Source organism: Venustampulla echinocandica (genome assembly GCF_003357145.1).
Source record: "Venustampulla echinocandica strain BP 5553 chromosome Unknown scaffold_0, whole genome shotgun sequence".
Lineage (NCBI taxonomy): Eukaryota > Fungi > Ascomycota > Leotiomycetes > Helotiales > Pleuroascaceae > Venustampulla > Venustampulla echinocandica.
The window spans coordinates 1,227,042-1,239,711 of record NW_022474205.1 but is presented as its reverse complement, the minus strand read 5'-3'; the positions used below and the strand labels follow the sequence as shown (position 1 = coordinate 1,239,711).

At 51.2% G+C, this 12,670-nt stretch overlaps 5 protein-coding genes across 5 annotated transcripts; 2 read left to right on the top strand and 3 right to left on the bottom strand.

Moving 5' to 3' along the window:
- Positions 1 to 501: 501 nt before the first annotated feature.
- On the bottom strand, positions 502 to 1,432 carry BP5553_00392 (Tautomerase; the record flags this gene model as incomplete). The annotated part of the gene is made up of 2 exons (XM_032009015.1): positions 502 to 1,119; positions 1,169 to 1,432. 2 exons carry the CDS (start codon positions 1,430 to 1,432, stop codon positions 502 to 504), a joined length of 882 nt encoding a protein of 293 aa, XP_031873069.1.
- Positions 1,433 to 3,038: 1,606 nt separating this feature from the next.
- BP5553_00391 (uncharacterized protein) lies at positions 3,039 to 3,452 on the bottom strand (the record flags this gene model as incomplete). The annotated part of the gene is made up of 1 exon (XM_032009014.1): positions 3,039 to 3,452. One exon carries the CDS (start codon positions 3,450 to 3,452, stop codon positions 3,039 to 3,041), a length of 414 nt encoding a protein of 137 aa, XP_031873068.1.
- Positions 3,453 to 4,471: 1,019 nt separating this feature from the next.
- On the top strand, positions 4,472 to 5,184 carry BP5553_00390 (Uncharacterized protein; the record flags this gene model as incomplete). Its single annotated transcript, XM_032009013.1, has 2 exons — positions 4,472 to 4,792; positions 4,849 to 5,184. The coding sequence occupies 2 exons, from the start codon at positions 4,472 to 4,474 to the stop codon at positions 5,182 to 5,184; spliced, it is 657 nt and encodes a 218-aa protein (XP_031873067.1).
- Positions 5,185 to 5,850: 666 nt separating this feature from the next.
- BP5553_00389 (Uncharacterized protein) lies at positions 5,851 to 7,259 on the top strand (the record flags this gene model as incomplete). The annotated part of the gene is made up of 2 exons (XM_032009012.1): positions 5,851 to 6,373; positions 6,424 to 7,259. The coding sequence occupies 2 exons, from the start codon at positions 5,851 to 5,853 to the stop codon at positions 7,257 to 7,259; spliced, it is 1,359 nt and encodes a 452-aa protein (XP_031873066.1).
- Positions 7,260 to 9,279: 2,020 nt separating this feature from the next.
- BP5553_00388 (Hypothetical protein) lies at positions 9,280 to 11,090 on the bottom strand (the record flags this gene model as incomplete). Its single annotated transcript, XM_032009011.1, has 3 exons — positions 9,280 to 10,471; positions 10,524 to 10,545; positions 10,652 to 11,090. The coding sequence occupies 3 exons, from the start codon at positions 11,088 to 11,090 to the stop codon at positions 9,280 to 9,282; spliced, it is 1,653 nt and encodes a 550-aa protein (XP_031873065.1).
- Positions 11,091 to 12,670: the final 1,580 nt, after the last annotated feature.

The window sequence follows — 12,670 nt, the reverse complement described above, 5'->3', positions numbered from 1 at the left end:
ACGGTGGGATTATAATTACAGTGTTCGGCATTGAGGGGAGGCTGGCTAGGGTATTAATTTGTTAATTTATCTCGAACCCACATTCAAGGGGGCAGCGGGTAAGCACCACGGGTGGCAGCATTCTACAGTTAGGGGCCCGATTCGTGACCCAGTTACATCCAGATCCAGATCTTCGCTACACTGCGCTCCGCATTGCATCTGCAGGTTGTAAATTGTAAATGAAACCCTTGATGATTGTGGTACGTTAATGGTAGCATTTCTCATTGCTCATGATTAAGATAACCCCTGAGACAAGAGCCACTGTAACTCGGCGGATCATCCCCAACAGCCAGCTATTCTGAAGGTCTATGTATAATCGAAGTTTGTAATAATGTAATCCATAGTTACAGTGTCATCCCTGAACTCCTCGCTATGCATCAATGAAATGGCAGGGGGTTAAACGCTATTTGAACAAGGCAGCTCATCATGAGCGACGCCCAACCACAGTGGTACATGCCCCCATCATCCTTTTCCAAATAAACCGGCAATAAAACTCTTTCTCCGTCCCACTCTGCGGACTTTTTCGTCCTTGAGATCAAGCTCTCCTTGCACGGGTGAGGTTGCGGTGATAAGTGAAGATGTCGGCCGCTCGCTCACTGGAGTCAGCACATCCTCGTGATGTGTTTGGAGCTGGCCTCCAGCAGCCTTCGGATTCCGTAACGACGTTGTACTTTGTTTCTTGGTACTTCTCAGTGCGTTACGGGACAAGCTCCTTTTCAAGTTGGCATTTTCCTCAGCAGCCGCTTTCGCAAGCTCTTCGATCTCTCCAGCAACGGTCTTTCCACCAGTCGCTAGGTTCTCCTCTGCCACGGGGACAAACTTAATGAGACCGCGATTCGGAGGGACGCCCAACGCCTCGTCCATAGCCTTTGCAAGGAGGGAAGCATTCCTCTTGTTCGTAACGGGCTGTAGTTGGGATCCCAGAGCGGTTATGGTCATTGTATACGCCGGATCGAAGGTGCCACCAAATAACAGGCATGCAGAATGTGCGACTGTGACAGATATGGAAGATTCGGGTCGTTGGTATCGGGTGGAGAGACTATAGGAGAGGTCGGTAATAAAGGTGTATTCATCTTGAATCTGTGAAGGATGAGCCACTATATCTGTGGTGGGATTGGGGGCTTCTCACAATGACGTTCGTCTTAACATCTGTCATAATCATGGACTCTCTCGAGACCCTATCCCGCGGTGAGGAATTAGGTTCTCGATGAGCAAAGACATCATTGTAATATTGGCTCTTGCGCCTCGCGAGCTCCTTCTGCTGGGGGGTCTTATTCTTGGAGAATATCGCCTCGTCGCCTGGCGCCCCACGATCAAGTGCCCTGGTAATACGACGCTGCTCTCTATCAAGATCCGATGTATCCGGAGATATGCTTCTGCCGGACATGGCCATACCGCTATCTCTGAAGGTGCAACTGAAGCGTGAGACGAGGTCCTGTCTTACTATGTTTCCCCCGATCGATCACCGTTGCTGCAGCTGCATCCGCGAACGGAAGAGGGAGGCCAGTGAGAAGAGGAAGACTCTCAGAGGTTGAAGTTTGGCATCGCGGGCGCACGACCAGATATGCTGGCAGGCTGGCGCCAGCGCAGAGTGAGGAAGCTGCAAACCTGGACTTGGTTGTGGTTATCGACTTGGATTATCCGGCGCAGCGTGATCAATATACCGAGCAAACACGACAGGTCTGTTTCAAGACTTGGATAAGGGAAGTACAATACCTGGATACAGCGGGAGTAACGCTGCGCCGCAGTGCGCCGGGTTGAGGCCTAAATCTTGACGTGAATAACGGCGTGCGGCTGGCTGTCCTTAAAACTATAGTTACCAACCGTTGGCACTTCGTGGAGTAAATGAAGTTCAGCTCGCGGCGAAGGTCAGCAACTAGTTCACCAACACACCAACTCAGCAGCTCAGCAGCTCAGCTCCCCTTGTGACGACGGTTTTTGACCCTCTAGCCTGGAATGCTGCAGCTCACTTACCTACACACCTCCCTCCCTCGGTATGCTCGTGATAATGTCTTGCTTTCCCCATTGGCCTGGTCCTACAATGTCCCACCACCAACATCGCTGGGAGTGAAGTTTTCGATGAGCAAGCTATCGACGCTGTTGTGCGACTCAAAGGCATATCTCCACCTCGGATGAGCACAGCATGTTTCGGTTATCGGGCCATCTAGGGCGATCTTTTGGGCATGAGGCCTTCCGATTTGCTTTTGTCTCTGCCTGCATGAATACAGAAGAATAGCGTGCTTACCATTTATTTAATCGATCAGCATAAAACTCCTCGTATAACTGCTAGAGTAGCTCTGTATATATTGAGGTAACGATCGGGTTCTGGGCTCGAAATAAATTTATTGTTTTCTACAAGTATCCCCGGTCAAATAATTCGAGAGAGTCGCACGGGAATGGCTTGTGAATACAATGGGTAAATGGCCTGATTAATACAGTAATTCACCGGGTTTATAACCTCCGTACCGGCACTGTGAATTAAACACTCTGATAAGGCATTCATTGCAGTTGTGAACATATTGGCTCAGGGGCTTAGTATTTCTGCCTCATTATCTTGCATGATATTGCCGCCAGGTTGTATGTAACTCGCTCCAAAAGCAGAATTGCCTTGTGCAACTGCCGCCACTACCGTAAACCCGGTATCATATCAAGTGCGATAATAGGTATCTAGCACGGTGATACCCTCCATATCGTCATATATGGGGATCCCCTACTTTTGGATAAGTTACACATGTGTCTATTTATGCACGTATTTTGGTTGTAACCAGCTATTAATCCTTGCTTCACGGTATAATATAGACGCACCATCTAGGGCAACATAGCTTTTCCACCAAAAATCGGTTGGATGCGCGAAGTGAAGGTTAGTTCTGTAAGGGTCGATATTTGGTCCCTGGCGGTGTAATCGGGAGTAAGGCCCAAATACAGGGCGATTGTAGTTGGTGTCCAAAGGCTGGAGACAGCCTAGCAAATTATCCAACAACACTGACATACCTCAATGTTCATTTTGCAGTTGCATAGCCAGGTGAGTGTGTGGAGAAAGTGACAGAGGGATGGGCAGACATCGCAATGAGAATGAGGAGTTCATCATTGAATTCCAGGGACATTTTACTGAGTGACTCTGTGAAGAGGCGGCCGTGGATCTGGATTTCATCGCCCGCCGACTGTTGATCAAGCGGAATTTTCTTGTCCTTTCGTCTTAATTCCTGGCCCTGACCAGAGTAATTCACACAATTACTCGTTTCCAAATCCATAAACTCCCCGATATCTTTGTATTTGGCAGTCGGTACTCCTACGTTGAGGATCGAATCAGAACTGGGAACAGCACAAGTACCTCTGCGACTGAACAGACCTATCCGCCACAGCTTCCCGGTCTTCACAGGATATCTCCTAGGAGCATCCGCCAACATGGACATTACCGAAACCCCGCGCCCTGGAAATGAGCTCTCTGTCTAGCTCGGCAGGCAAAGGACATGGAAAGAAAACCAACGTAACCGAGGGTAAGAGATAGAGTAAGGAGGGATCCGGCCAGACAGTGATAGCTTCAACATATGCAGAAATGAGACAAGGTGGTAAGCTCAGTGAGCGAGGAAGTATCAAGTGCTTGACTCAGGAAAGGGGTATCATAACAACTGTGGCACATGCAACAAATACTCGAACTCTTGGGGTGCATGTATACCCCTTTTTCACCTCCTTGAGGCTACCTCGAGTGTTTTGAACATCCACACGGTTGCTGCAAACCAGACACCAAAGTAACAAACATCCTCCGGGTAAACACCATTTCCCCTTTTCAAACTTCAATTCAAACATCGAACTCACCCTCCTTATTCTTTCTCTCAGAATGCGACCCATCGAAACCTAACGCCAACCCGTGGGGAGGGGAGCTGCGTCCGCGCCGAAATACTTGTATGTTTCTATTCAAAGTTTCATAGGCGCCCAGGATCGATGCACCCAAGCGCCATCGAAATTCCCACCACCAATTGAACGAGTCGCTGTCGCGACACAACCGAGTTGTCTCCCACATCCGCATCTCCAACCACCCCTACGATAATGGATCAGCGAATCTCACTGGCGGGGAGCCCTTAGTAGCGCATCGCTATCTTTGGCGGGTTGCAGTGGGAGAAGGAAATAGATCTGACAGAGGCGTCTACGGGCCCGAGTCACTGCCAACGGGGTGGCAGCCATTTCGGGTGCCATGGCCAAATCCTATTTCAGTCTACATGTCAGCGTTTAACTTATAAGTATCTGAAAGCGCGGGGTATAAGGAGACAAGAAGAGAAGTCATTCAATGTTCTGTTTCCTCAGTCATCCAATATCAGCTTTCATCTCTTGATTCAATTCTGTCATCTCGCATTCCTATTCTGTTGTCGACGTTCCTCCATCTATCACGTGCTCGCATTTTCTTAATTCCATTCATTGCATTACAAACGCAACAATGTCGTCGAACCAAGTCCAGCACTCCGATTTCGAAGACTTTGACGCTCACAATGCTGGACATCAAAGAAGGGCACCGGTCTCTGGACCGGCCGAATCTGTCCGCCTGGGCCTGACAACATTAGCTCTACTGTCTGCCATTGTTATCGTGGGTACTGCGGGCGACACATTGGCCACCTTCAACTCAACACATCTTGGAGACGAGTATATGCTTCCCTTGTGGCCCAAGGACTTCGATCTTCGACCGACCACGGCGCTGGTCGTCTGCGGGGCAATCATCACCATTACCAGCGCGGTATCCTTGGCTGTGAGCGTCTCACTAGTAAGCCCAATATTACTTTCTCCTCGAGACCCGTCACTGATAAGTTGCGTAATTAGGCCCGCAATAAGCCCCTGATCCAGAGCTCCGTTGCATTTCTCGCCCCGGGTGTTTGCTTGATCGCAGGCCTTATCGGCACCTCTTTCTTCTACGGCGTCAACTCTTCCAACACCGTCTCTTCGATCCAGAGCTGGAGCTGCCAGTGGTCATCAATCCCTATGGATGCGAAGCCACACTGGGGAACCTTGTGCAAGGAGAGCAAAGCTGCACTATACCTTATGGTGATGATGATTCCGCTCCAAGTGTTGGTGCTGGGAGCTGCTGCATTGGGCGCCGTGTCACAGACGAAGCAGCCAGTTGTTGTTGAGCGAAAGGGAAGCCCAGCTATGTCCTGATTGGAGCCTCCTATGACAGCGTGGGGAAGGATATCGAAGCCTTTCGGATGGCTTGCTACTTGAAGTAGGCTAGGAACAACTTTCTTGAACCGACGGGAATCGGTGGGCCTAGCTATGATTTTTCTTTTGGCATTGGCATTTACTCTGGAAGCAATATAAAGGGCGTTTAATACGCACTGTTTAGAACCGGAATAGCCTTGAGAAGGCGCATAACGAATTTGCGTAATAATATTATTAAAAGATCTTCAATATGAAGACCTTCCCTTACGATCTTGCCTTTCGTTCTTGACTCGATAAGATTTTCAGATTTTTGTTTCTAGTTATCGTCCCCAATTCTTTCTCGCCTTGAATTAACTATTAAGTTGATCATGGATAGCCATAGGAATTAACACAGATGTAAACGTAATATTACTACCTATTTAGATGAGGCTACCCCAGGAGTTAAAGGGGGGGGGGCAAGGCTGAGCTTGGTCCTCCAGGCTGACTACCCGATGATTGCCCGAGACAACACTATGAACATGTCCAGCGCGATATACTCACAGGATCCCTCTTCAACCTGACTTCTGTGTATTATAGTTCTAGCTTTGCGGAACCCTTCACGTTCACGACATGCGAAACCCCATAAGCCCCATCCTCCCATAAGTTGGGCGCATCACCCCGGCCGAGATGTCACGACTTCAGCCCGGTTCGAAGGCCATCTCAACTGCCAACATCTCCTCCCAATCTGCCTCGGCCATCTCCAACACCTCAGCAGTAACACCAACACTAGTTTCCGAATCTTCCCCCAAAGAACCGGTGTCGAGATTGACATCTCCTGCCCCCCGCCAGGGCAATCGGGGAACCTCCGACCCACTCTCAGACCGTTCAACCCTCTTTTTGATCCGCCGCGCTCTATGTTCGCATCTTGGGGATAAAGCTCGAAGCACCCCGGCCCCAATCGACGAGATCCTCCCGCCGCTGACGAGCAGTAATGAGGTGGATCTACAGCTATACGCTTTCATTGCAATTATTGTCAGGGAGTTTATACAGACATGGTACACAAAGATCACCCCAGATCCTGTGTTTGTGGAGGAGGTGGTGAAGATTATCGCGCATTGCACAAGAGCTCTCGAACAGCGGATGAGGAACGTTGATCTGGAGAGTTTACTGTTTGATGAGCTGCCAGACCTTCTGGATGTGCATCTCCAAGGTAGTGGACTCGTGTTCGTTGTATGACATTCTCGCTGACGGGGGACATAGCACATCGAACGGCACATTATTCCCCACATCCACCGCCTCTCAAAGCGAACCCCCGAAGGATATATCACGCCTTATGGCCACTCTCTGCATTGTCACCGGTTCCCGATGATAGCGGAGGACCATGCACTCAGCAACAGCTGAATAATGAGGCCGTATACAGGCAACTGCTCGTACAAGGCGTTTTGGCTATCCTATTACCTACCGAGGACCTCGAAAATGATTGCTTGGTTACTTTAGTCGGCCAAATATTCTCTGAGATGATACTTGGCGGTGGTATTGGTGGAAAGGCTTCAGAGCCATGGATGCTATGGGAGGGTATCACAAAAGCTGCGAATGTCATACAGACCCAGCTCCCAGGATCAAAGGCCAATGTTCGTCTTGCGAGGTCCAATTCAGACTCAGTATGCACGCCGCCCTTAGTTGTGGCTCTCCCGGACAAGCAGAAATGGGGAATTGGATTGCGAATTCGGAGCACTTTTTGGCTAGTCCTTCAATATGCCTTTGTTACCTTCACCGCTATACGGCTTTTGGTCGCCACGATTGCCACAGCACCATCGCTACCCTCTCGTACGGCGCCTACGGAAAATGCTACAGACCCAAGCGCTTCGAAAGAACAAATGTTTCAACCCGCGCAGGAAAACGAACCTAGGCTAAAGGGGAGAAGACAAACGAAGAAGACGCCAATCATCAAAATGAAAGCATGGTCTGTCGTTTGTCACCTGCTAGATGTGGACTTTCGTATGCCGTGGCTTTGTGGGGCAATATCAATGCTTCAGTGGACAGCACTGGTGGGACCAGCAGAGGTCGGCACGACCGATGGGATGCTTGACAAGTGAGTTACTTATTTCCTACTTCGATTTAATTGTTCGGAACCGTCTCCATACCACCGCATGAGATCTCGATCACTTGACTTGGATCTACCCAGTTATTGTTTCCGAGACGCGGTTGCCTTCTCGGGCAAGCTACTTCTCGCATTTCATTCGTGGGTAGAGACAAAGATCCTCGCCAGGGCTTCATGGCGTTCCTGGCTCTTTTCGAGTTCGAATCTTACAGCTCCCCGTCCCGCGGTCATGCTCGTGTCCCTCATGACGTCGAGAATCCGAGGAACGTGCTCTAGACCGCACCACATCGGCGCCCGCAAGAGGAACATATCGTCATTTCATTATCGTTACTTCGCACGCCTCACACATATGGCATGTTTCATTCAAACCCCTTGCAATACTTCTTTACGCGCCCGGCGTTATTGATACCACGGCTGCCATGTCCGGTTGGCGTTGTCTCGCGTCGCACCGCCCTTCCTCCCGCACATCCCGCCGCTTCCCATCCACTAGATTGCATGCGCCCTATGCGCAAACAACGTCCTGCATACTGCTTTTCGTGGGCATCTGAGCTTTGGCCAATGCTGATCTCCCTTTCCGAGTGCCGTCCGGGGGATATGCTCGACGCTCTCCAAGCGGTTACCTCCGTAGTAGTTATGGGGGGGAGTACGAACGAGTAGCACTTCGTGGTTCTTGCTCTATAGCCCAGGGCCAGTGTTGGAACTGGAAAATCATCCTTTTGTTCATATGCACGGCTCTGGTTATTGGATAAGGATGGAGTCTGATCCGACAGACATTTACCTGATCGGGCGATTTAGCTAACTCCTGCCCTCGTATCCAGAATATTATCTCACGCAATTCATACACATGTCCTCGACTCTTCACGACTACCCTCGCTCTTGCGCGCCGTGCGCAGCGCCCTATTTCCCAACAACACCCTAGCACCTCCACGGACAATCCCCTCGCCTTCCGAACAGCTCCGGATACGACGTTCGTGCGCGGAGGCTATCTTATCGCTCGTACCGGCTAGAATCCAGGCCACCTACTTTGCTGGCGCCGACGGCGAGCGGCGGATCCAGGAGGTGGAGGAGATTTTGAATATCTTCGATGATGGCTATTGTAATAAACACCTCCTCTATAGCATCGTAGAATTAATCATCGTGCGGCTCATGCCTGAGATGGCGGATAAAGGCGTCGACGAACTTCTAACGGAGAGGCTAAACTAGCTAGTTTTCTCAGGTAATCAATATTAATATGAGTTTCACTTTCCTGGTCACGTTTGCTCGTAAAGTTCGGACCGAAGGGGGTTTTTTTTTCAAACGGGGCCTCCCAAATTTCAGATGGGCCGCCTTGTATTGAAAAGACTAGACTGGACTACCTGATCGAAAAAGCGTATCAATGACCCAACCCGTTTCCATCGCCGGTCCGCAACTTCCATCCATACCCGCGGGAGGGGGGTCCTCATCTGTGTCAGCCCCAAAATACCTTGCGGTAGATATCTCGTAACCCCCTCAGTGGCCCTGTACCAACAACATACCCTTCGCCTCGGCCAAAAAAGGGGGAAAAGACAAATTACAGAAGACACGGTTTCCAAAGTCCAGAAGAAAAAAGGCTGCCTCTCGCCCCAGGGTAGGGGCGTGTGCCTTTAATTTGGAGGAGGATCACACAAGCGCTGCTGATGTATATAAATATAGAAAAAATTCGATCGATCCCCATGCAGGACGCCTATGGAAAAATATAGAAATGGATAAGTGGGAAACGAATTTCGAGACTTGTTTCGCGTGAGCGGGAGGTGTATCATGGGTATATGGTTTTTTGCGGATTCCTCTGGTGCTAGCCTATAGCATAACCTGCACCGAAGTAGAGCGATAGGTAGAGTATATGTGTTGGAAATGGTGTAACAGGAATATGCTGGACAAGAGACGCGCTAGGGCTGTACAATATTGGAGACGTGACGCCGTTGAAAGCGCCGGGTGTTGGTAACGACAGGAATGAAGTGCTTCTGCGATGCTCAAGATATTTTTTAGATAGAAGGGCTTTATCCCTCGGCGCTCATCGATTGCTCCATCTTCGGTGCTGCAAGCTCGATTTCCTGCTCTGCAATTCGATGGAGACCTCCTGGGAGCGGCCCGTGGCCTTGAAGTCGTAGCTTCTCGGTCAGTTTTAAGACTGTCATGTACTCATTCTGATCTACTAGACCGTTTGGTGCTTGCTGGAAGAAGTTGAGCAACGTATCAAGGGCACGCCGAGCATCATCCTGAGTTGGCGATCCAGGGGCAGAGGATCCGGGAGGAGATTGAAGCCCTGTGATCGGCGTGGTCGACGAGGGTGGGCCCATGGACCCATTGCTGCTACTGTGATGGAGCTGAGGCGACGAGACAGTGGTATCGATTCCAAACTGAGGTGGGATCTCTCGTATTGGAGAATCTAATGCTGAAGATGGGGCGGTCACAGGCAAGTTGTACTTAGGAGTCAAAGGTTCAGATTGCTGCGAGGCAAACGATGGATCGATACCGAGCGTGGGGAACGTTTGGCTTCTTGGCCGCTGGAAATTGTTTCCTGGCGGTGGGAGTCGGGCTTGATGTGAGGGCATCCAACTGCCAGAGTGGTTGTCTGAAGCGAAAGAAAAAGGAGGCGTTGGGCTTGTTGGGCACAACGATGATGGTGGAGCCTCCGCAAAAGCACTTGATAGGGATGTCGTACTTTGAGAATTCGAGTGCTTGTAGTTACCGTTCCCCTGACCGTATTCTAGGTACCCGTTGAAGTGTTCAGACTTGATATCATCGTCACTGCTCTTAGTTGCAGACAGCGGTGATGGTGAAGGCAAACCGCTTGGTGAAGTAGGGGATATACCATTGGGCGTTTGGGAGGCTGACTGCGCTGTCGAGTCCGCATTAAGGGACCCCGTTTCCGAGATGTTCGTTTCCGAAGCTCTCCGCGATAGCCTTCCTGTCCCGAACCCATGCTTCTGCTTGAATTTCTCCAGCCAAACCACGCTGTTAGGCTTTAGATGACTCTCATCATTACCTACCGATCTAGCAAAGAACGCAGCCTTGTCTTTAATTGCAGCATCTGACAATGGAATGCCTTTCTTCTGGGTATTTCTAACCCAGTTTGAGAGTGCTCGGTCAATATCAGGGAATTTGCCTTTGGTACGTTTTACTGGTGATAAGCTCCGATCTTCTGGGCAGAGATACTTTTCTTTCTGGCGGAGGACTTTCGACACGGTACTAGAAGTCGGCCATTAGTTGTAGCCCAGCATGGTTTAAAGCTGGGTTATACCTTCGCTCCACGCCAAACATTGCTAGAAACAGGTTAGTAAAGCCTTCCCCTTTCAAGAACTGGGTGGATTCTGGCCCTACCTCCTATTTCCGTTTGCTTTACATTGGGATGATCTTTATTGTACTGACACATTCGTCTTCGATCGCTGTCCGTAAGCGTCTTCCGGGGAGTAGGAGTGGCATGAATTGCGGGTAGCTTTGTGTTATTTTCCTTGGGTAATGGAGCAGACGTTGGGGGAATGGCAACTGGAGGGGCTGGGTAACTCGCGGGGTTCGTTAACATGCTGGGCCATGTTGGGTGACTGGGCATAATGAGGGGTAGAAGCTGTTGATGCGGTGGGAGCGAGTTTGGCGGTGGTTGCGATATCCTTTGCGAATTGAACGAGGGCTCCGGGGGGAGTTCCTGGTGAACCGGCTGCATAAATCCAAACCCTCCATGCTCATATATTGGCGATTGATGTTGCGATGAATTATAATGGTGACCGATATCGCCCCATCCATCACTGGGCCCAAACCCATTCTCATTTCCAGCAGCGTGATGCTCGTGATCCATGCCGACTTGCGCCATCATGGAATCGTTCATTGTCTAGATGAATAGGTACTCAGCTCCAACGGCCGAGGCGACCCCAATTGCGCGCCGAACTGGTTGATTGCTTGCTTGCGCGCGAGGTAGGCGTCACCGCTGTTGTTGATGGTGTTCCTGGCTAAGCAGTCCGCAGTCCTCAAGAACGGCAGACTGCATGCATGATAAGCAATTGTTCCTGGCTGCTGCGGCGTCAATATCGGAATCTTGGGTGCCCCAGCTGGTGCAACGCTGGACTTGGCCGCAGGAGAGGAGAGAGGGGAGCGCGAGCCGCTGTGCTAAGGTACGGGCAGCATAAAGCAGGCAAAGAGCGCACGATTCGGATTCGCAGCGTCAAGCAGTGCCGGTTCGAGATGGAGAGGTCCAGAGCGGACGTGGACGTGGGGAGGTAAGTATGTATGTATGTAGGTAAGTATGTACAGAGTCTGTATGGACGTATGGATATGGATGTGTCTTGCGAAGGAGCGCAAGTTGAAGGGTGGGTGTTGCGAGGTCGCCGGGGAGCGCAGCGACGGGCGTACCAGGGCCGCGCGCAGGGCAACCGGCTGGGCTGGGGGGCGGCGGGCAGGGCCTCAGGGAGTTCAGGGAGCTCAGGTTCAGGTTCAGGATTCAGGATTCAGGGAGCCAGGGAGCAGCTCTCGTACATTTGCATTTGCGGAGAAACGGTGGCTTCACGACTGGCTGGGTCCCGCGGCGAGCAGTGAGGCCTTGGGAAAACCAAGGCTTTTCATGGGGCCATGCCTGGCAGCGACCGCGACACAACGACACTGACAACTGATAGTCCATAGACCATGGATCATGGACGCGGGTATGGGGGCACAAGCTGCGGCCACTCTGCGGTACGGTACGGGGCGGTCGCCGGTCAGCATGGCGGCGGCAGAGCCAACAGTTGCGTATCCGTCGCAGTGTGGAGACTGAGTACTGCATGAAAATCTACGAAATCTGCGAATCTCCAGTCTGCAGACGCTGGGGAGCTTGGATCACACAGAACCCTTGGACGCGTGAGGTCAGCGTGGGCGTGGGACTCGTGGAGAAAGCTCCCGTCTGCGGTCTCCGAGCACCATGGCATGTCTAGTCGACTAGCACGGAGGAGGCAACAAACAACAGACCAGAGACAGCCGCCTGTCCTCAGTCACTCCTCCTCCTCAGTAGCAGTCTAGCAGACTAGCAGTGTCCTGGTGAGCAACAGCAACACCGCAATAGCCGGCAGTCGGAAGGGTCCACTAGTCTTGGTCTCTTGGTGTCTCAGTCTGATCATTTTCGGCCGCCAAATTCCTGACCTTTGCAGGCTTCTCTTTGATTATTCGCCGATCCAGTACGGCAGAAGCTTGGGGGGCCTCGACTGGTCCTTGTCATGGAGGCCGCCCTATGCTGGCCGGAGGTAGTCGGTGTCGAATCGTCGATATCGCTGGCTCTCCGAAGCCGCATCATTCGCAGTTCGAGGCTTGCGGCCGTTATTGAACAATGCGACCACATCACGATCCATGGCTTGAGGGAGATTCACAGATCCAGAAGGGAAACACGTTATGCCGATTTCTCTCCTGCCGCGATCGCCGCATGGTGGT